The following is a 23180-nucleotide window of genomic DNA, read 5'->3' as shown; positions in this document are numbered from 1 at the left end:
TCATCCTGAATGATGAATTTTGAGTAGAAATGTGAAATGGTGTCAAGACTCTTGCATGGATCTATTGGACCCTCCATGGGGGGAGGGGAAGGGTCTCCAGCCTCAGATCCTCCATGGGGGGAGGGGTGGACTCCAGCCTCGGGCTCTCCATGGAGGGAGGGGGGGGGGGGGGTTCTCCAGCCTCAGATCCTCCATGGGGGGAGGGGGGGGGGTCTCCAGCCTCAGATCCTCCATGGGGGGAGGGGGGGGGGGGGTCTCCAGCCTCAGATGCTCCATGTGGGGAGGGGGGGGGTCTCCAGCCTCAGATGCTCCATGGGGGGAGGGTCTCCAGCCTCAGATCCTCCATGGGGAGGGGGGGGGGGGGGGGTTCTCCGGCCTCAGGTTAGGGTTTGATGCGTCTCATTTCCTGGAGGGGTCGATGACGCGGCCCATCGACAGCACGACCCCACCTGTCTGGTAGATGATGAAGATGAAGGGCCTGTTGACGGTCAGTCGAGGAGGAGGAGTGGAGGTCGGGCTGGCTCCGCCTTCTGCGATGATGTCATCGCCGCTCTCGTCGACAGACACAACAGATTTATGATGGACCTGAAAACACAAAAACAAAGAGTTTATGAACGGTGGTGATTCTCCTCCGCAAAACGCCACCTTAAAGTGGTGGAGGAGCTTGAGTGGCTCAGTGATCCTGGAGCCATGTGGTCCTAGTCGGTCTCTCAAGGCCAACAGACTAAGAGCGGTTGAAAAACCTGATGAATAGCAGCCGGCGGACCGTAGTTACCTCCCCAGGGCCAGGTGGGGCGCCCTCCCGGAGCCTGACCCAGGAGGGGAGCTCGTCGGCGAGCGTCTGGTGGCTGGGCTTTTGCCCATGGGGCCCCGTCGGGCTCAGCCCGAAGAAACAACATGGACCAGCCGAGTGTGAAGCGGCAGGATGAGAGTCAGCAGCTCCTCCTCTGAGGCCATGGAGCTTTGCTGGGAACCAGAGGACTGCTCCTCCAGGTGGGGACAAACTGCCCCAAGAGAAGGAGCTCCAGCGCCTCCTTCACCAGTGAGGCTCAGGTGGAGCGGGTCTTAGAGATGAGGTTCCTCTGTAGGGCTCGGCCTTAGAGATAGAGTAAGGAGATGAGTTTCCTCTGTAGGGCTCCGCCTTATAGAGTAAGGAGATGAGGTTCCTCTGTAGGCTCAGCCTTAGAGATAGAGCGAGGAGCTCCGACATCAGGAGGAGCTAGGAGTTGAGCCGCTGCTCCTTGGTGTCCAAAAGACTCAGCTGAGGTGATTCAGCGTCTCATCAGGACGCCTCCTGGTCGCCTCCCATTAGAGTTTTTCCAGGCTCGTCCAACTGGCAGGAGGCCCAGAGGAGGACCAGGACGTGCTGGAGGGGTTATGTCTCCCAGCTGGGTTAACGCCTCGTCAGGTTCTTACAGACCGGTCTAACTTACTTGTGTGAGTCTGAGTCCTGTAGCGCCCCCCATGGTGCTGAGGTCGGCGTCCTCCTGGAAGACCAGCGTGATGTCCAGAGTCTGCAGGGCGTCCCGCAGAGAGTAGGAACGCTCCAACAGGAAGCGAGGAAGCTGCACCTCTAACTTCCTGTTTACAAAATAAAACATATTGGGTTATGTAGTGTTCACCCTGAACAAGGAGGTCAGGAGGAACACAAAGTAGGAGACAAGGAGAAAGGAAGCCAGATGTCTCACGTTCTCTTCAGTCGTCCGATCCAGTTCTGGATCTTCTCTCCGGTCAGTTGCTCTTCCACGGCGGTGATGTCCACGCCTTCGTCCGGCAGCAGCACCAACATAGCCGTCCCGCTTGCCATCGGCAGCTTCAACACGCCGACTTTCACCGAGTCGTCATACGCCAGGAAGTACTTACCGGCCCTGAACATCATGGGAACCATGACGATGTGATACCTGCCCACGTAGAACCGCTCGTCCTGAGTGAAGGACACGTTGAAGGGCGGGCTGAAGTGGGCTGCAACACAGACAACTTTATTAATATTAACAGACAACTTTATTAATATTAACAGACACAACTTCATTTACATTAAGAGACACAACTTTATTTATAGAAAAAACGGTTGAAAGAAAGCCTTACAGAGGAACAGACAACCGCACCACTATAAATAGATGGATAGATAATTACTTTATTGATCCCCAAAGGGAAATTCAAGGTCCAAGTAGCTCGACACATCACGCAACATAATATATACATACACACACTATTACAAAAGATTTACAAAAGATTGTCCAAGAGAAAAATTACTAAAAAACAAGAAAAAATTGGATCGAGGGAGGGGGTGTGTTGTGCAGGGGGCTAACATAGCCAGTAGCCAGTAGGGGGCGTGTTGTGCAGGCTAACATAGCCAGTAGGAGGCGTGTTGTGCAGGCTAACATAGCCAGTACGGGGCGTGTTGTGCAGGGGGGCAAACATAGCCAGTAGCCAGTAGGGGGCGTGTTGGGCAGGCTAACATAGCCAGTAGCGGTGTTGTGCAGAGGGCTAACATAGCCAGTAGCCAGTAGGGGCGTGTTGTGCAGAGGGCTAACATAAGCAGTAGTCAGTAGGGGGCGTGTTGTGCAGGGGGCTAACATAGCCAGTAGCCATTAGGGGGCGTGTTGTGCAGGGGGCTAACAGCCAGTAGCCATTAGGGGGCGTGTTGTGCAGGGGGCTAACATAGCCAGTAGCGGCGTTGTGCAGAGGTCTAACATAGCCAGTAGCCAGTAGGGGGTGTGTTGAGCAGGGGGCTAACATAGCCAGTAGCCAGTAGGGGGTGTGTTGAGTAGGGGGCTAACATAGCCAGTAGCGGCGTTGTGCAGAGGTCTAACATAGCCAGTAGCCAGTAGGGGGTGTGTTGTGCAGGGGGCTAACATAGCCACTAGCCAGTAGGGGTGTTGTGCAGGGGGCTAACATAGCCAGTAGCCAGTAGGGGGTGTGTTGTGCAGAGGGCTAACATAGCCAGTAGCCAGTAGGAGGCGTGTTGTGCAGAGGGCTAACATAGCCAGTAGCCAGTAGGGGGCGTGTTGTGCAGGGGGCTAACATAGCCAGTAGGGGGTTAGTGTTGTGCAGGGGGCTAACATAGCCAGTAGCCAGTAGGGGCGTGTTGTGCAGAGGGCTAACATAGCCAGTAGCCAGTAGGGGCGTGTTGTGCAGAGGGCTAACATAGCCAGTAGCGGCGTGTTGTGCAGAGGGCTAACATAGCCAGTAGCCAGTAGGGGGCGTGTTGTGCAGGGGGCTAACATAGCCAGTAGCTGCGTTGTGCAGAGGGCTAACATAGCCAGTAGCTAGTAGGAGGCGTGTTGTGCAGGGGGCTAACATAGCCAGTAGCCAGTAGGGGGCGTGTTGTGCAGGGGGCTAACATAGCCAGTAGCTGCGTTGTGCAGAGGGCTAACATAGCCAGTAGCTAGTAGGAGGCGTGTTGTGCAGGGGGCTAACATAGCCAGTAGCCAGTAGGGGGTTAGTGTTGTGCAGGGGGCTAACATAGCCAGTAGCCAGTAGGGGGCGTTGTGCAGAGGGCTAATGTAGCCAGTAGCCAGTAGGGGGCGTTGTGCAGAGGGCTAATGTAGCCAGTAGATAGTGAACCCCGTATATAAATTGTGAGTGAATGGGTTGGGGGCTGTGCATGTTTGAGGGGGAGGAGACTATGCAGAGAAGTCTAACTCAGTAGCTTTGATAGACTTTGACAGGTTGAACAGTTTTATGGCTGTGGGATGAATGATTTCCCCAGCCTATCGGTTCTGCATGACAGTGAGCGCAGTCTGCAGCTGATCACACTCTTCTGTTGCATGATGGTACCGTAGAGTGAATGGTTTTTATTGTCCATGATGGTGAGCAGTTTGGTGAGGATCCTTTTGTCTGGACTGAAGTGATGCACGCCAGTTTAGCACCGACCACAGAGCCAGCTTTCTTCAGCCTGTCCACTCGCCCTGCATCCTTCTTCTCAGTGCTTCCTCCCCAGCACACCACCGCATAGAAGAGGACGCTGGCGACGACAGACTGGTGACACATCTCGAGGAGTTTGCTGCAGACGTTGAATGACCGCAGCCTCCTCAAAAAGTACAGTCGGCTCTGCCAACACAGACTTAATCTACAAAAAAGGGCAGACCAGTCCAGTTTATTGTCCAGAATTACCCCAAAGTACTTGTATGTGCCTACCACCTCCACATTGACCCCCTCAATGGAGACTGGTAGCACGGTCGGTTTAGACCTGCGTAAATCCACCACCATTTCCTTGGTTTTAGCGGTGTTGAGTCAAAGGTGGTTGAGTTTGCACTATTGCACAAAGTCCTCCACCAGGCTCCCGTACTCCCCATCCTGGTGATCCCTGATACACCCCACAATTGCAGTGTCATCCGAGAACTTCTGCATGTAGCAGGACTCTGTGTTGTAGCAGAAGTCAGAAGTGTGCAGGGTGAACAGAGCAGGAGAGAGCACAGTTCCCTGTGGTGCTCCGGTGCTGCAGACCACAGTGTCTGTCAGACTGAAGGATTGCCTGTCAAACTGTGGCCGCCCTGTCAGGTAATTGGTAATCCATGATACAAGGTGATCATCCACGCCCATCCGCAAGAGCTTGCCTTCCAGTCTGAGGGGTTGTATGGTATTAAAAGCACTAGAGAAATCAAAGAACATGATTCTCACAGCACTTTTCCCCTTGTCCAGGTGAATATGCATCCTATGCAGCAAGTATGTGATCGCATTGTCCACTCCTACCTTCTCCTGGTATGCAAACTGTAGTGGGTCCAGTGCGTGTCGTACCCGAGGTCGGAGTATGTGCAGTAGCAGTCTCTCCATCGTTTTCATTATGTGTGATGTGAGTGAAGTTCAGTTGGGTGGGGCTTCTTGGGGACAGGGACCAGGCATGATGTGTTCTATAGAATCCCCTCCCACCAGGTCAAGGCCCCACCCCTGAATTATAGCCCCGCCCTTATGTAGACAGACCCCTCCCACATGGACAAGGCCCCGCCCCTGGATGGTACCTGCTCCCTTATGTAGACAGACCCCTCCGACCAGGACAAGGCCCCGCCCCTGGATGGTACCTCCGCGCTTATGTAGACAGACCCCTCCCATCAGGACAAGGCCCCGCCCCTGGATGGTACCTCCGCGCTTATGTAGACAGACCCCTCCCATCAGGACAAGGCCCCGGCGTGGATGGTACCTCCTCCCTTATGTAGACAGACCCCTCCGACCAGGACAAGGCCCCGCCCGTGGATGGTACCTCCGCCTTTATGTAGACAGACCCCTCCGACCAGCACAAGGCCCCGGCGTGGATGGTACCTCCGCCCTTATGTAGACAGAACCCTCCGACCAGGACAAGGCCCCGCCTCTAGATGGTACCTCCGCCCTTATGTAGACAGACCCCTCCCACCAGGACAAGGCCCTGCCCGTAGATGGTACCTCCGCCCTTATGTAGACAGACCCCTGCCACCAGGACAAGGCCCCGCCCCTGGATTATAGCCCCGCCCTTATGTAGACAGACCCCTCCAACATGGACAAGGCCCCGCCCCTGGATGGTGGTCTCACCCTCAGACACGTACCCTTGTAGGAGGCTGTGGTGGCCAGCAGCAGCTGTGTGTTTGGGTCCAAGGTGGTCACCAGATCTTGAACCTCGTCTCCCGTGCGGTCCTGGGCCCAGCGGTTGATGGCGTCTGTGGCCTCCTGCGGCACCGTGTAGGCCAGACTCTGTGCGGTTCCCCCAAACCTGGTCTGAACCAGGTCCAGGTAGGAGGCCGACACAGGAAAGCCCTGAGCCGGGAACACGGCCACGCCCTGCTTCATGTTTGTGACGGGGGTCCCGAGGCTCTGAAACAGGTCTGAATAGTAGAGACCAACAAGTCTGAACAGTAGAGACTAACAGGTCTGGACAGTAGAGAATACCAGGTCTGGACAGTAGAGACCAACAGGTCTGGACAGTAGAGACTAACATACCTGGGAGGCTCTGGGGGTCCAGGCCCGTCAGGCTGAGGCCCTGCAGCAGCTGGTCCCGGGTCGGCCCGTTAGCGGCACTCACCAGCGCCAGCAGCCCGGCGGCCAGCGTGACAGTGGACAGGAACACGTTGTCGTCGGTCCGGCTGCACACTGCTCCGTACAGCCGGGCCGAGAAATCCGAGTTCCTCTGGGTCAGAACCTCTAGCGTCGAGGAGGAGGAAGAAGAGGAAGAGGAGCAGCGACTCAGGAGGAGGAGGCCGACCAATGAGAGCGGGACGCAGGGAGTCATGGTCACAGCGCCTCTGCTGGAAGACACAGGAAGCTCTGAACGCTGAGTCACATGACCGATTATTTCAAGACATTCACAGGTTTTATATTAAACATATTATTCTATAACAATGTTCAGTCAGTAATGCATTACTAATATATTAAGTATAAATGTAGCTTTGAAGTCAATTCAGTGTTTCTTTAATCAGTTCAAACGTTTTTCATCAGGTGGGAGCCGTTTGTCACAAACTGATCAATAACTGTATCGATCGGCACAAGAGAGACCTTTTGTTGAGAAAACCAGGCTTTTACTTTGAAAGGGTTTGTGTTGATAAACAGTAATCTCCATCAGCCTGATCGGATCGCCCTGTATTGATCACCTATCGATGACGTATGAGCTAATCAGACTGAACAACAACGTCGTCTTACCTTCAGCTGGTGAACGTCTTTCTGCTCTGAAGCTCACGAGCTGCGCATCACCATCAAGCGCGCGCACGACCAATAGACATCACTTCCGGTGTCTGCTTTCCAAAACACCAGTCCTGTGTGCGCGCGGGGTTCAGACAAAAAAAACAACGTAGTCCCGGAAGTCCTGAAAGCTCATTTATACATTTAAATCTGTACAAACTGGAATCGTTCACATGTTAGTGAAACAAAGGTATACCGTGTTTGTTTGTTCCGGTTTGCATAAACTCTCTCGTCGTTTCACGCTTTTATTCTGAAAGGATTCTCCAGACCTGGCGCTGGTGTTGGGCGCTTTGATGCGCATGCGTAATGACAGGCCTGACGTCATGGTGTCTTACCTGTAACCGTCAGCAGGTGGCGGTGCTGCACCAAGAGGCTCGTTCAGAGAGCTGCTGCGCAGGAATGATTATCAATATATGTTTATAAATATATATTCATATAAATGTGTATCTGCATCCTTTGTTCTCTTTGTGAAATACATTACTGCTGCTTTTTACGATTCAAGACGTTTTACTGTCATATGCACAGATAAGTTATTCTATACAATGAAAAGATTATTCTGCTCCGTCCTCACAGAATTACAACAAACTTAAGGTGAAAAATAGGGCACAAAATATAAAAGATTAGTACAGTATTGCACAAAAATATAATTGCTATGATACAGATGATAAGAGTATTGATATGACAAGATGATAATAGTATTGCTCTGATAAGATGATAATAGTATTGCTCTGATAAGATGATAATAGTATTGCTCTGATAAGATGATAATAGTATTGCTCTGATAAGATGATAATAGTATTGCTCTGATAAGATGATAATAGTATTGCTATGATAAGATGATAATAGTATTGCTATGACTACACCTTGAATAAAGACAATGACAGCAGCACTTGGATATCTCTTACTGATAGCACTTTGTAGTTTGACTTTATTTGAGAAATTGTTCTCTGATTCTTGTTGTTCCTACTTCGTACTTACGGTTGAATGCACTTATTGTAAGTCGCTTTGGATAAAGGCGTCAGCTAAATGACATGTAATGTAATGTCATCTATGATAAGATGATATGATAAGAGTATTGCTCTGATAAGATAAGAGTATTGCTATGATAAGATAAGATGATAAGAGTATTGCTATGATAAGATGATCAGATGATAATAGTATTGCTCATTCTATGTTTATACACTATGCATTGCTACAACATTGATATTTGAGGGTCTTTCAGGAGGACTCTCTTGAGGTTGCGATGGTTGTAATGGCGGCTGGAGCAAGCGCAGTGTGTTGGGGGAAAGTCGGACACAAATCTACCCACCATGCATTGCGAGGCGATGGATTCTGTTCAGAACTGACTCGTCTCCAACAAACCTACTAAAGAGGAAAGAGGAAGTAGAAAACAGTCCCGATGGTTTCCATCAGGAACGACCAGCCATTCTGATCAGGCTCGTGGCCACGTGCATGATGTGAAACACTAAAGTCTCCGTTAAAGTATTATCAAGTTAAAGTATTATCAAGTTAAAGTATCAGTAGTACTCAAGTGCATTCAGAACAATATGTTTTATTTATAAAATAATTAGCCAACAGAGAAATGTATTGCTGACTACTTCAAAAGTCTACTCATAGTCCACAGTACAGATACCTGCTGCCCTCATACAGTAGTACTTTGTGCATTTGTACAGTAGTACTGTTGTGTATTTGTATCATCCGACTGGTCAGATACACAAACCGACCACAAACCTTTGGGTTAGGGTTAACCCATTGTTGACCCTAACCCGTGTATCATCATCATCCTCACAGTTCATCGTATACATCCGTCTGTACCCTCCTCTCCTCGGACTCCCTCCCTCCAGACGCCGGCGTTCCTCCCGCTTGGTGGCAGGTGAGGCGCAAACACCACCTCCAGCCTGCGGAGGGCGCTGCTCTGGTCTCCGAGGACAATCGTCCCCTGGAGACGCCGCATCACAAGCCGGACCGTCACCTGATTGGCCCAGGCTAAGCCCAGAGCAGGGGTCACGTCAGAGGTCACGTTAGAGGTCACGCTGGAGGTTGCTGGGCTAAGAGGAACAAGGAAATAAATACATTTCCAGATTTCTTTGTTTGTCTCGAGCAGTAAACAGAAAACCTGAATAAGAATCTTCCTGCCTTGTCTTCTGAAAACAGGAAGTAGTTTTTACCCCAAACTGTCGCCTGAGCCGCTGAACACATCCGTCACCTGAAAGAGTCAAAGATTCAGAGTCAAAGTGAGCCGGTCTGGCCAGACAGGTGTGCATTACCTGGTTGATACACAGGACAGGTGTGCATTACCTGGTTGATACACAGGACAGGTGTGGTGAACTCCAGACTCAGGTGGTGCAGTGTGGAGGACAAAGCGAGGAGCCCTTTAGTCCTCGCCAGCCAATCAGCAGCCAAGAAGTCAGACCTGAACAGAGCCGCCACCGAGTCCACCACCAGGAGCCGAACCCGCCCTCTGGCCAGCAGCAGCGGCACGCGGCGAGTCAGACACGCCTGCAGTGAGTCCTGGAGGAAACAACCCGTCAGCCCGGCAGGAGGCCAGCGGTCAGAGGTCAGAGGTCAACTCACCAGGTCGGCAGCGTGCTCGATGTAGACGCGGTCGCTGAACTGGAGGCTGTTGATCAGTGACGGAGGGACGTCAGAGCGCAGCCGGGGCTGATGCCGGATCAGCTGCAGCAGCCGTCTGCTGGGGAACGAGTCCTCAGTGCAGATGTACACCGCTCCTGCAGAGACGCTACAGAGCTCACATCTACAGGCCGCCAGTGAACACAGCGCCGTCTGCGGTCTCACACATTTCAGCCAATTGGGCTTTGTCTGATGGTGCGTTCACTGACCTGAATCCAGCCCTCCGTACTGTGTAGGGTACTGGACGGACAGACAGAGCTGCAGAGCCAGCTGGGTCTTCCCGGCTCCGCTCTCTCCGGCCAGCTCGCTGAGCGCCGCGGGGAGACCCCCCCTCAGCAGCCGGTCCAGGACTGGACACCCCACACCGAGTCTGGTCTCCATCCGGCGATGGAACAGAAGGACTGCGAACACAGAAGCACGAGGGTGAACACAAGTTGTGACATCACCCTGTGACGTCCAATCAGAATGCCTGTCTGCTCTGACCTGGGACTGGACCACCCCGTCTGCAGCTGCTGGCGGCCGCGGTGAGCAGCTGCTGCACGTCTGAGCCGCACAGACCAGTGAGTCTCTGCAGGTCTGGACCAGAGACACACAACACGTCCCTGAAGGAGGCCAGCTGGGCTGCAGGGGACACAACCACAACAATAACACTAACACAACACCGCCTCCCTGAAGGAGGCCAGCAGGGGACACAAGGAGCACGACAACAATACCGTCAGATAATCACAACCTCTCACACACACACACACACACACACACACACACACCTCTTCTGACGGCTGCTAGGACTCTCGGGTGGAGCTCCATCAGGTCCTTGACCCCGTTGACGTCATATTGTGCTCAGTCACAGAAACGCGTAAAAGCCAGAAAGTTGTTTTTAAACGAGCAAAGTCTCGTGAAATACCCGCTCTCACGTCATCACGGGGCGCCGGTTGGGACAGCTCATTCCGGTCCGCGGGGGTGCGCTCAGCTTTAAACATAACGAGTCAATATGGTTCTGTTCTACAGTAACTGGTTATATTCAGTAGTTCTTATCTTCAGAACATTTCATGTTAATGTATTATTCATTCATTAATCCACAATGTATCAACAAACTCCCCCACGCGAGATGTCTCCTCTATGACGTCATTTCCCTGCGTCACAGGAAGAAAACAAACAGCCGAAAGTACCCGCTCCTCTGACCCATAAGCAGTATTTAAGAGATTGCGGGTTAAATACCTGGAGGTTAAATACGTGTAGTCTTTAAAATAGATGGATTCTACCGGGAACGTAACGGACCCATCGAGTGTTTGACCGCCAAACTGGTTCTACTGGTTTCTACTGTTGGTGAGTTCATCACTTCAGTAATAGTAAATATATAAAGAATTAACACGAGTTTCAACCGTTAACGTCGATTCTGTTTAGCCAACTATCGATTTAGTGTCCACACACACGTTTATTTACAGGATTCACTTGCGGAACTACTGACTTATTATATTAATGCATCTTAATAAATTATTAGACATTAAGATGTTATGACATCACCAGCTAGTGTTAATGGATCTGGAGAGCGGCCTACTGGTCCTCTGGTGGTTCGATCATCTAAAACATGACCACCACTGACTTGCAGACTGCGGTGACCTCTGACCTCCACCATGAGCCCCAGGGTGTGCAGGACCTGTGGGGGGTCCGAAATTGACGTGGATCAGGCCCGGGGCAGCGCGGTGTGTACCGGCTGCGGTTCGGTTCTGGAGGATAACATCATCGTCTCGGAGGTCCAGTTTGTGGAGGGAAGCGGAGGAGTCTCCTCTGCTGTGGGCCAGTTTGTGTCTGCTGACGGTGAGGAACACTTCCACCAGTAGAACATCACATGACCAATAGTGTCAAGGAAGATGTCAAGTTCAGCTTTTAATGACAATAAACTCCAACCAAACATGTGGTGCCCTTATGCACTGAGCAAATTGAACATTAAGAAACTTAAAATTGTGATTAATTTAGGGAAAAGATGCTGTGCATTTAATACTCGACACATAACCGCATGGCGGACTGTAAATGTGTGCAGCATGAAGTGAGCCTACACTCCAGGTTTCCTGCTTTCATTATGCATTATCTGATCCCATTAAATTTAATAAGCAGTGTGACTCTCATACCTCATTCTGGTTGTCTGGTCAGATGTTTAAGAGGTTTCGAGTACCTCATGATGCCTTGGTGAACACTAGCGCTATGCTGACCAGCGCAGTCAGACCTGAACCATGAAGAGCTGCACCAGTAAACCCAGTTCCCCCTCCAGTGGGATTCAGGTCTTTGTAACTGTTGGGTTTATGTTCTGCAATGTAGACAATGTTCTGTGGTGCGACGCTGAGGTAGGACCTCCTGCTGGTTGCTCCCCTGGTGAGTTCATCATGGGTTGACAGTCTTCCTCTGAGACTGGGAACAAGCCTGACTGATGTTCGACGCCCCTGATGGTGGCCAAGTAAAACAGAAAAAAAAACATCTAGTCCCAACATCCATGATCAGGATCTTTATTTTAGAGTCTGCATATTATTGTTTTTTATACCTGTTGGTTAAGGAACATTTCTAGTTTATGTTGGTGGTCTTGCTGGTTTAGGGATGTATGGACCAGTTTCTGTTAGTGGTTTTGCTGGTTTAGGGACAGATCTGAGAGGTGGATCACTGCATATTGATTGGATTCGTCGGTGACACCATGTTCCTGCTTCACTGTTGAGAAACCTGTTTTCTCCAGCACATGTTCCTCTTTAATGTTTGAACCTGTGTGTTCAGAAAGCTGTTGGGACATCCAGTGGTTCCCAAAGGCTTTCAGACCAGGGGCATACTGGGAGGGATTAGAGAGTTTGCTTGTTGGACAACTGTTTTCTGGTGGAGCGGATGTCCAGAAGAATCTAATTTGCACAGAGGTTTGACTCTAAGAGTCTTCACTTTGGACTGAACCATCTCAATATCCCTTCTTTCAATGGTCCCTGGTCTTTGCAGGTTTTGGGTTTCTTGGCTGGTGGCAGTAAATGTGGGTTCAGTGCCGACTGACTCCCGTGAGTCTCCAGACAAGACGGATGCAGTATTTTCAAATGAGATGCCTTGAGGTGGTGGTTGAAGGACTGGGAGACGCAGAGCGCTTCCCCAGTTACTTTCAAACTGTTCCACAACTGTAAAATCAGGAATCCCGCTGGATGATCTCAAGCCCGAGGCTGGGTTTTCATCAGTTGGTCCTGAATTTTCATGTTGGATCGGTGTCTGGGACATGAGAGGATCTGGAGGAGATGAAACCTGCGGTGGGACATTCTTGATACCGGTGGTTTGACTCTCAGGAGAAGGGGGAAGATTAAGATCTTGAAAGATGTTGAAGTTTTGTGAAGAGCGGAGCAGCTTGTTGTGTCCTCTGGGCACTGGGATGAAGTGACTGAGTCCAGTTTTGGGCCATGGACTGACACTTGGGTAGACCGAGTGAGACGGTATGTTAACAGCGTTTCCAGTTTCCAAACAGTCTTTGGCAGGAAGTTTATTTAATGAATCTGCTGAAAAAGAGATTTCAAGATTCTGTAATTAAAGCCAAACTGGATTTGGATTACTGATGTAACCGTAACTGACTGTAACCTTTGAGGCTCTCGAAGACCTTTACGGAACCAAAACCAGGAGTTTCTGAACTGAAGATCCTATCCACAGACAATCTATTGACTCCACTCAGTGGATAGAAGCACCTCACCGTCAACCTGTTCAAGAATCAGACTCAAGATCAAGACTTTACTTTGAGTGTATGTTAAAGTTACATTTTTTAGGTATTGATTACAGGTCAAGTCCTCCAACAGAGACCTAGGTCAGAAGGGCTCCAATGAGTTTCTTACTTGAACTGAGATTCTCGAGAGATGAAGTTTGGTCCATCTGCAACTAGCCGTCTGTCATAGAGGATCTCGTTCTCATAAACCACGTACGACTCCCCAACCTGTTTCAAACATCCTCAGTTAACGATCTTTTCAACACCTTTGAACGTACACATCTGATCTTGCTCCAGCTACACTGAATGACCATAGAAGCTGTTGCACAACCATGGACTCATTGTTTCAGTGCCAATGCTTTGGTGTGGTGCTCCTGGTGATCTCTGCTCTCCTACAAAGAGCTTTTTTCTTGGGTGTTTTAAGTCGTACCATGGCTCTGGTCCCACAGGAGTCCATCTTGAATTCAAACAGAACTCTCGATCCGTCGGTCTGCTTGGGTCCACATGTGGGGTCCAGCAGAGTAATCCGGTCAGGCTGCACCGTCGGCCAGGTGGAGGTCGGAGTCGTCACCACCGTCATTGTCCCGTCTGCTGAACAGACTGAGACAGCACAGAGCGGCGGTGTTGGAGCATGAAATTACATCTACCCAAGGTGGACTCAGGAAGTTGGAGAGCATGTAGACGACTTAATCTCAACCGTGTTGAATCACAGCATCAGCACTTATCAAAATTCAGGTTTAACTTGACAGTTTGAACCCTGGCATTACGGTTTTCTGTCTGGGCCTGAAGTGGTTCAGAGTGCGAGTATGACACACTTTACCTAGCTGACTGCAGGTTGACCATCTATACTGAACTTGAAGAGTGCAAGTTACCCATCATGTCCTTTGTTTTGAAGAGACAACGTTTTGAGGTGGAAGTCTGGACCTCCAGAGTTTTGGTGTCTCTCAGAAGAAGCTTTACTGTTCCATAAAAGCTCAACAGGTTAATGTCCTGGGCAAAACAAAGATGACAGAAATTTGATGGTTTCAGTCAACTGAAGGGAGATTGTGTCCAATTTCAGAAAAGGGTAAACTATCACAAAGGTGAAACACTATTAGAAGTTCCATCTGGGCTCAAACAGTCTGATACCTAATTGTCAACGGCAAGAAGCAGAAAACTAATTCAGGGCTCCCGATGTCCCACTTTTGTTGCAGTAGCCAATAGTGCATGTTGAACTTTCAGTTCCTTTAACTCAGGGGAATATGTTGAGATTTGGAGCATAGTTACAAATTCAGGTTGAGTTTTTCATATTTTCCAACTCTAAACATTGTGGTCTCTTACTTCATATGTGTATCCGAGGGAGAACACAGGGACCTCCAGGGTGGTCTTTTGAGAGTCGCTGTGGAGATGGTATCCTCTTTGTGCTGCCAGCTGGGATGTCAGAGGCTCGTGGTCAACACCCACCTCCCAAAGGTGCTCGGCTCGAGGAGGTCTGACCACACTGAAGGCGATTCCTCCATCTGAACACTGAGCTGTAATCTCTGGAGGGACTTTAAAGAAGAGTCCTGATGGGTTGACCCGTTCCGGCCTGGAGACCAGTGAAAGAGTTGGAACAGATGTACTTACATGCATTTAGTACTTGTGCTGTGATGACTGTATGGTGGTAGTAGGAGTCTGTCTGGGCCATGATGGTTAAAGTGAAGTTTACGTCTATGGAGTACTGCGCCACACCTTGACCTAGGTACTGGTGGAACAAAACGGCCGTCTCAGACGGGAGGCAGTAAAAAGGGCTTAAAAGCACCACATTATGTTTTTGTGAGCTGGACCTGGTTTACCATGTCAAATTTAGCAAATGCTTGACTTGCCTAAATTATTTAGCCTTTTTCCATCTGGACTCTGACCCAAAGTAGACCAACAGCTCACAAGATAGAGATAGATATGTACTTTATTTGAGAAGGACCACAAGTCCTTCCTTCCTGCTGCTGCCAGGCTGCACAACCAACTGAGCTCCCACTAGACCACAAAACACTTCAACTGCTGCACTATAAATACATTTATGAAATACTTTTTACTGTTTACTTATATGTATTACTTGTATTTTACCATCCGTCTCTTGCTGCTTAAATCCTGCAATTTCCCCACCACGGGCCTAATAACGCATTATTTTATCTTATCGAACCATTGTAACCATAAAAAAAAAATCAAACACACAGGCTAACGCACACAAGCCTCACCATCCAGCGGGTGGCCGTGTTCTCAAAGGGCAAATGGAGCTCGTAGGCTCGGCTGCCATTGCCGTGAGCAACAGGACTGATGCCGTAGCCCCGATCAGCGCTCTCTGACATGAGCTTTCCATTAATTAGGACTTCCTCCAATATGACATCAGCAGGAATGTTTCCCAGGTAGACGCTGAAAACCTGGTGGTCACTTACAGTCTCTGCAGGAAGAAACAGATGTCAGGGGTGAAAAGAGAAAAGATTTGGATCAAGAGATATCCGTCAACATTGGCACCAAATGTCAAAAGTCATCTTTCGTTCCCAAAGTAATTCCTTTAACAGTTTCCTCAGTCTGTCTACAAGTTTAACTGTCTACAACTCAAGGATTATTAAATTACCAGATAAAAGTCTCCATTGGATGAATTTGAACCAGATAATTTGGGAGAGAGAGATACACACATTTTAAAATCAACTCTTTATTTATAAAAATTAGGGCTAGGCAAGTTCACGCGTTAAAAGTGTTAATGCAGCAATCGATTAACAGGATTAATTAACTGATCGATCATGCGTTAACTGCATCTTTATTTTTTTGCGTTGGGAGGGGCTTATCACTGCACACGGGTGCTGCACTTTAAATCTCTCCAGACGGCTTAATTCAAATCAAACATGAATAAATAAGATGCAGCTACGAATGCAATACAACAACACTGCTTTTACTTTGAAGTGGTGTATGTACGTGCATTTACTTTGAAGTGGTGTATGTACGTGCATTTACTTTGAAGTGGTGTATGTACGTGCTTTTACTTTGAAGTGGTGTATGCATGTGCGTGTGCTTCCGTAGCCTCACCAACAGGCAGCGTTGAGGACTTGCAGACTTGAAAGTATTGTTGTGTAGTTTGTGTTCTCAGAGCAGCGGTGCTGCCGCGAGCCGCTCTTGACCTGAGGTCTGATCCATGCAGAGCACTTTAAGTCAGGATCACTTCTGGATCTTTACTCTTCTCTCAAAGAGGAGAACTTTCCTCACATCACAAGATGTTCAAGACAACACAGACTGGACTTTTCTCAGTGAGGAAGATAAACTGAAAACATGAAAAGCACTTATTGCTTTTGTATAAAGTGAATCAATTGCTGGTCTTTAACATCTTTAAGGTAAGAAACAGACTGAACATGGACCAAAGAAGGAGTGGCTTGTCCCTCACAGGGACCCTTACTACTGAACATGGACCAAAGAAGGAGTGGTTTGTCCCTCACAGGGACCCTTACTACTGAACATGGACCAAAGAAGGAGTGGTTTGTCCCTCACAGGGACCCTTACTACTGAACATGGACCAAAGAAGGAGTGGTTTGTCCCTCACAGGGACCCTTACTACTGAACATGGACCAAAGAAGGAGTGGTTTGTCCCTCACAGGGACCCTTACTACTGAACATGGACCAAAGAAGGAGTGGTTTGTCCCTCACAGGGACCCTTACTACTGAACATGGACCAAAGAAGGAGTGGTTTGTCCCTCACAGGGACCCTTACTACTGAACATGGACCAAAGAAGGAGTGGCTTGTCCCTCACAGGGACCCTTACTACTGAACATGGACCAAAGAAGGAGTGGTTTGTCCCTCACAGGGACCCTTACTACTGAACATGGACCAAAGAAGGAGTGGTTTGTCCCTCACAGGGACCCTTACTACTGAACATGGACCAAAGAAGGAGTGGTTTGTCCCTCACAGGGACCCTTACTACTGAACATGGACCAAAGAAGGAGTGGTTTGTCCCTCACATGGACCCTTACTACTGAACATGGACCAAAGAAGGAGTGGTTTGTCCCTCACAGGGACCCTTACTACTGAACATGGACCAAAGAAGGAGTGGTTTGTCCCTCACAGGGACCCTTACTACTGAACATGGACCAAAGAAGGAGTGGTTTGTCCCTCACAGGGACCCTTACTACTGAACATGGACCAAAGAAGGAGTGGCTTGTCCCTCACAGGGACCCTTACTACTGAACATGGACCAAAGAAGGAGTGGTTTGTCCCTCACAGGGACCCTTACTACTGAACATGGACCAAAGAAGGAGTGGTTTGTCCCTCACAGGGACCCTTACTACTAAACACACTGTTGTTTCTGATAATACTAATGTTGCTTCTGGTACCTTTTTATAAAACAAAAACAGATGTATAAACTATATGTATGTATGTTAACTTGCTGTTGCTCCAGAGTGCTGTTATATTGTTCTGATAACATTACTTTAAAATAAAAGCTGCAATACACTAGTTTTTACTTCATGCGATAATCAGTCAAAGTTGGAAAAAAAAAACGATGATCGCATGATGTGCCAAATTCATTAGGTTGATTTTGAAATGTGGGCCACTATCCACATTTGCTAAGTTCATGTCATCAATACCACCAAGACAAGTTCAGACAGGGTTGTTGAAAGTCCAGGAGGTAGTGAAGCCTGCAGGAGGATACCAGAGTAAAACCTTGTTCTTAAGCTGCAGACCGAGGTTTCCTCTAGTCTGAGAACTGGGAGCCTTACGGTCACGGTCAAAGGGATGCCGGCAGAGCAGCGGTGTGTCGAGCACTCTGAGCATTCTGTGTTTCGTGTCAATTGTGCTGCCATCTTCATTGAGCAGAGAGAAGACATGTTCGTACAGCAGGAAGATCACATACGTCTCCTTGTACACATTGTTCACCACCAAGCTCTGTAGACGAGAAGAAACTGACCATCAGATGGATAATCTGCTAACGTCATCAGCTTATATAGTGAAACCGCTCAGAACAAAACATGCTGGATTGGATCGACCTTCCTGTACCCGCCCTCTGCTCCAAAAGGAACCCCGATCTGGACCATATTTCCTTGTTGGACCAGACTGATTCCTCTGGCGGCGGCAGTGGGTTTGTCGAGCAGAACCCCCTCCACCCCCAGACGAAGGCTTCGGCTCTCAAAACCTGCCCTCTCCTGGAGCAGAGAGGTCACCACCAGGGGGATGTCCCACAGCAGCTGAGTGCCGTCGAAGGAACCAGAATCTGGGGATCAACAGAATCACGTCAACACCAGTTACCCATTAGCCGGAGACCAGCTTCCAGTTCAGGTGAGACTGTCTGGGAGAACCTACTGACTGTGCAGGCCATGGTCAAGTCGATGATCACCACAGTCAGCTTCTGCTTTGTAACCAGAGAAACCCGGACCACCTCCACGGGGACACCCTCCACCTGACAATCATCAACATTTCATTTAAAATAATTACTTCCGTTTCATCACCTTAGACTCAAGTCTTATATTCTCAAATACCTTTAGTCTCCTGGAATGTAATTCCAGAGAAGTCAACAGTGTTGATGTTAATATTGATGGTTTGGTAAGGGACAGAATATGCAGGCGTTAGTGTTATCCACTGACAATATGTGGCTCCTCAAGTGTAGTACTCTTAACCGTTCAGACATACTTCAACACATTCCACAATTAATCTCCATGGAAACAAGTTAGGTCTCGAATCCTACCTTGTAGCGCATTTCGTATCCTCATGGCCCGGCACCCCAGCACCCCGTCTCCCTGGCACCCCGTCTCCCTGGCACCCCAGCACCCCGTCTCCCCGGCACCCCGTCTCCCCGGCACCCCGGCACCCCAACTTGATTACAGTGTAGACATCATGGTATGCATGTCTGAAGTCTGTTAGGGTTCTGGACCTTAGCATGTCTGCATACATAGTTACCCACCATTGTCAGCTCAGCATGTGGCCGTTTGTACCGGGAGCGCAGCACCACCCTCTGGGCCGTGGAGGTCAGGCTGTAGCCCCACCTCTGGCCTTCACTGACCGACATGAAGGAAACCCGTCCATCACTCTGCAGGAACATCAGCTGCCAGGCAGGATTGGCCGTCCTCTGTACCTGAACACCACAAACAAAATGTGTCAAAACTTTAAAAACCAAGTACTCAAAGGATAAATCTCTTTTGATGGTTGAGTTTACCATTAAAAGGATTTTCCAATTAATGTAAGTTTTAGAAGGATTTAAAAAGATGCAACAGATCCGACTAGGTTAACGATACTACCAGCTAACCAAGTGGTTGAAACATTTAGGCTCTCCCCGCCTGTGCTAGGAAGTGAGTTTGTCATACCCTGCTACAGATAAATGTATAGTACCCATAAACCTCAGCTGGAGGAAGCATCACTATACCAACTGGGTCCTGGTTTTCAAACATTCAAAAATCACCTGATTCAAGTGCATTCCTTAATATTGGGTGATAGGCAACCATGTTTGGATGGAAGAGGAACCACTTTCAAGGAGGGGCCAAATAAGGACTTATTTCATTGTGGAAATTGTCACATAGGACTTGAACGTTCCCGAGGTGCTTGCTGGTGTGATTTTACCTGAGAGTAGGCGGCCTGCCACATCTGTCCACCGTCCCCCCGCTGACCTCCACATGAAGACTCCCTGTTCACGTGGACCTGGTTGACATCATGAACACAGGTGTGGCAATTTCTCAAGTTGGGTTCCATTCCAGCTTGATACAAGTCTACTGGGGCTTATCCACAGCAAGTGCGAGCAGTCCATTAACGCCTTGTTCCCCCTTCTAATCTTAGCTGCTCTTAGTCCCATGGTGTTCCTAAGCCTGTCAGGAGATGCAGTGACTTGAACCAAGTAGAGGTGCTATGAGAGAGAAAGGGCCGGGAGCTGCAGTGTGAGAGATCACAGCCCAGAAAGCTGCTATGTGAAAACTTTACAATTGTTTTTGTAATGTCCAAGTGGCTCACAGACTAGTTATGAATAGATGCCGCGTTTCACGTCACAGACATGTAGCACTAAAATAAGATTCATCTTCTTAATGAAAGTAGCCATGTCCGGTAATACAGAAAATGTAGGATTGAACATCAAGAATTGTGTGGCCAGTGAAGACTGACTTTTAGTTTAGACTCATCCATTTCAAGACTTCATGCAATTAGAAACTCGTAGTAGTAGTAGTAGTAGCAGTGGTAGTAGCAGTGGTAGTAGTAGTAGTTCTGACCTCCATGTAGTCCTCCTCACAAGTGATCTCTCTGCGAGTCCAAATCAGACCAGCACAGACTGCAGAAACAGGCTGGCTGATCCACAGTCCACCAAAATCCTTCACTTTCACATTAAAGCTGAAGGTGAACACCTCATCATTCTAGAAAAAAAGAAATCAGCACTCAGTCCAGACTCCTGTAGTCCAGAAATAATACAGTGGAGCTACCTGGCTGCAACTGGGTTACGAGGAGGTGGAGCTACCTGGCTGTGGGTGAAGCAAGAGTAGTATGAAGCTCTGAAGGTGGTGAAGCCATCCATCTTGAAGGTGCTGATGGTGTAACCACAGCTTGAGGCAACATCTTCACTGATTGAGTGCACGCCGTTTCCATCTGCATCAGAATGGACGCAGTGAGCACTTCGGTCAGTTTAGGACTAACATTACAGGACAGAGATGGACAGGTAGACCGGTAGACAGGTGGTCTTGAGTACAACAGAAGGGTCAACATGGATCACTGACCTACAGCCTCGAAGTGAGGAGTCTGTGCCGAGGTCACATGGAGCCAAAGGTAACGGTCCCGACACTCCGACTGAACAACAGCATCCACAGAACCTAACCAGACAGAAAATATAAGCTACGTTTGCTACAATGTATTAGCCCTAAAAACATGATAATTCAAATTCATCCAATCAACACTACCACTAAAGACCCTGTGCACCCACCACTAAAGACCCTGTGCACCCACCACTAAAGACCCTGTGCACCCACCACCAAAGACCCTGGGCACCCACCACCAAAGACCCTGGGCACCCACCACCAAAGACCCTGGGCACCCACCACCAAAGACCCTGGGCACCCACCACCAAAGACCCTGGGCACCCACCACCAAAGACCCTGGGCACCCACCACCAAAGACCCTGGGCACCCACCACCAAAGACCCTGTGCACCCACTAATAAAAGACCCTGTGCACCCACCAATAAAAGACCCTGTGCACCCACCAATAAAAGACCCTGGGCACCCACCACCAAAGACCCTGGGCACCCACCACCAAAGACCCTGGGCACCCACCACCAAAGACCCTGGGCACCCACCACCAAAGACCCTGGGCACCCACCACCAAAGACCCTGGGCACCCACCACCAAAGACCCTGGGCACCCACCATTAAAAGACCCTGTGCACCCACCATTAAAAGACCCTGTGCACCCACCACCAAAGACTAAAGTAACCAGTAAAACCAGTTTACCTTTCAGTTGACCTTCAGCTGTATTTTTTTCTGTGAATTTGCTGCATATAATGATACATCTGAAAATAAATAGTGGAGGTGGAGGGTTTGTTTTACCTGTCCAGGTATGATTTGTAGGGTTACCTGGTGAGGTCTGTTTTACCTGTCCAGGTATGATTAGCAGAACTCACCCGATGATGAAAGCAGTTTTCATGTTGTAGCAGCAGAAACTCTCTCAGTCTCATTTGTTTGTTATTGTGGAGGAAAAGCTTTGCCTCTGCAGCCAGGTGAACTAATCACCTGGTTGTCAAGGTAACAGCGGCGCCAGTCTCAGCTGAGGCTGGTTGAGTCTGATTGCAGCAGGTTAACCTGAATGTGAAAATGTACATGGCCATTAAAGCTGATTCTGATTCTGACTCACCTCCAGTCTGTTTTACAGGAAAAGACACCAGTTATATGTAATAAAATCATAATTATTATTCATGAAAATATGGTAACACATTATCTTGTTGTGTGAATGGACTCTGACATGAGGATTAAAGGACCTGGTGGTGTGAATGGACTCTGACATGAGGATTAAAGGACCTGGTGGTGTGAATGGACTCTGACATGAGGATTAAAGGACCTGGTGGTGTTTTGGTCTGCAGGTCCAGTTAAGGCTCCCCTTCTTGGTTCTGGTTTTCACACCAGTGTTGGAAAAGAGTCCAGAGCCCAGACCCTGCAGGGCGGTGAGTACCTTCATCATCATCATCATCCCTATCCTCCTCCTCATCACCTGGCATTCCCTGATCACCCCTGTGTGTCTTAGGTAAGCGTCAGATCCAGCAGCTGGGCAGTCAGCTGCAGCTGAATCAGCACTGTCTGGACACGGCCTTCAACTTCTTCAAGATGGTGGTCAGTAAGCATCTGACGCGAGGACGTAAGACGGAGCACGTCATCGCCGCCTGCCTCTACCTGGTGTGTCGCACCGAGGGGACGCCACGTATCCTTGTGTTTAATGTCAGGACCTCATCTGACCTCTGACCTCCACAAGGTTTGAGTTGTTTAAAGTTTAATGTCAGGACATCACCTGACCTCTGACCTCCACAAGGTTTTCCTGAACTGGGCTTCAGACATGTTGCTGGACCTGAGTGACCTGCTGCAGGTCGGACTACCCTCAGACCAGCAGAGACCTACAGATATAGATGTATATAAACTGCAGTCATAACTTTTACTTTCATGTTTGCAGGTGAACGTTTATATTCTGGGGAAAACATTCCTGCTGTTGGCTCGTGAGCTCTGCATCAACGCTCCGGCCATCGGTAAGAACCTCTTCTCTAAAAGGTCTCTTTCAGGAGCAACAGGAGGTTAAACTGTCTCTTTCAGGAGCAACAGGAGGTTAAACTGTCTCTTTAAGGAGCAACATACCTGACCCAAACCTAACCCTTCGGGTAAACCTGAGTATATTCTTAATGTAGTTGACGCTAAGGCACATACAAACTTATATCATTTTCTGACTTTTCTTTAACATTTCAAAATATCTTTTTGGCTCGTAAACTCACACTTGTAAATATAGAATCCAGCCAATTATTAAAAACAACATTTTGTAAAAGTCAAAGGAAGGATACGTGTGACTACTTCCGGTTTTCAAAATATAGTGTAAAAGTAGCCCGACGGCATGTATAAAAAATAATCCGATGTGATTAAATTATGAATGAATGGTGTAACTTCTTCCTCTTAATGGATGTAATTATGTGTGAATTAAAAGGACAGTCCCACTTCACTGATGGTGAGTTGTCTCCCCCTTAGACCCCTGCCTGTATATCC

At 48.9% G+C, this 23180-nt stretch overlaps 3 protein-coding genes across 6 annotated transcripts in view; 1 reads left to right on the top strand and 2 right to left on the bottom strand.

Annotated features, from left to right (window-relative positions):
• Positions 1 to 320: 320 nt before the first annotated feature.
• LOC137801333 (protein Z-dependent protease inhibitor-like) lies at positions 321 to 6725 on the bottom strand. 2 transcript variants are annotated; one of them, XM_068598719.1, is made up of 6 exons: positions 6607 to 6725; positions 5911 to 6215; positions 5520 to 5795; positions 1689 to 1962; positions 1434 to 1581; positions 321 to 585 (listed from the first exon to the last, which is right to left on the bottom strand). In XM_068598719.1, the coding sequence occupies exons 2-6, from the start codon at positions 6197 to 6199 to the stop codon at positions 400 to 402; spliced, it is 1173 nt and encodes a 390-aa protein (XP_068454820.1). In that variant the 5' UTR covers positions 6200 to 6215; positions 6607 to 6725; the 3' UTR covers positions 321 to 399. The 2 variants fall into 2 exon arrangements, with proteins under 2 accessions (XP_068454820.1, XP_068454821.1); XM_068598720.1 differs by having other exon boundaries at positions 5911 to 6212.
• Positions 6726 to 8181: 1456 nt separating this feature from the next.
• xrcc3 (X-ray repair complementing defective repair in Chinese hamster cells 3) lies at positions 8182 to 10588 on the bottom strand. Of its 3 annotated transcripts, none has more exons than XM_068598750.1 (8): positions 10495 to 10588; positions 10044 to 10246; positions 9760 to 9897; positions 9486 to 9677; positions 9220 to 9374; positions 8944 to 9156; positions 8814 to 8851; positions 8182 to 8693 (listed from the first exon to the last, which is right to left on the bottom strand). In XM_068598750.1, the coding sequence occupies exons 2-8, from the start codon at positions 10081 to 10083 to the stop codon at positions 8438 to 8440; spliced, it is 1032 nt and encodes a 343-aa protein (XP_068454851.1). In that variant the 5' UTR covers positions 10084 to 10246; positions 10495 to 10588; the 3' UTR covers positions 8182 to 8437. The 3 variants fall into 3 exon arrangements, with proteins under 3 accessions (XP_068454851.1, XP_068454852.1, XP_068454853.1); XM_068598751.1 differs by having other exon boundaries at positions 9760 to 9852; XM_068598752.1 differs by having other exon boundaries at positions 8540 to 8693; positions 8913 to 9156.
• The window catches only part of brf1b (BRF1 RNA polymerase III transcription initiation factor subunit b), a 20012-nt gene continuing 7255 nt past the window's right edge, over positions 10424 to 23180 (top strand). The window contains exons 1-7 of the mRNA XM_068598749.1: positions 10424 to 10602; positions 10886 to 11094; positions 22022 to 22102; positions 22183 to 22356; positions 22487 to 22518; positions 22603 to 22675; positions 23163 to 23180. The exon at positions 23163 to 23180 is cut by the window's right edge and continues 132 nt beyond it. Coding sequence (XP_068454850.1) covers positions 10911 to 11094; positions 22022 to 22102; positions 22183 to 22356; positions 22487 to 22518; positions 22603 to 22675; positions 23163 to 23180 — 562 coding nt within the window. The 5' untranslated portion in view covers positions 10424 to 10602; positions 10886 to 10910. The remainder of the gene's footprint in view (positions 10603 to 10885; positions 11095 to 22021; positions 22103 to 22182; positions 22357 to 22486; positions 22519 to 22602; positions 22676 to 23162) is intronic.

Source organism: Clinocottus analis, unplaced genomic scaffold (genome assembly GCF_023055335.1).
Source record: "Clinocottus analis isolate CAN_PGR_092001 unplaced genomic scaffold, fCliAna1.0.p SCAF_40, whole genome shotgun sequence".
NCBI classification, from domain to species: domain Eukaryota; kingdom Metazoa; phylum Chordata; class Actinopteri; order Perciformes; family Cottidae; genus Clinocottus; species Clinocottus analis.
Note: the sequence above shows the minus strand (reverse complement) of the source record. Positions and strands in the feature narration are given on the sequence as shown.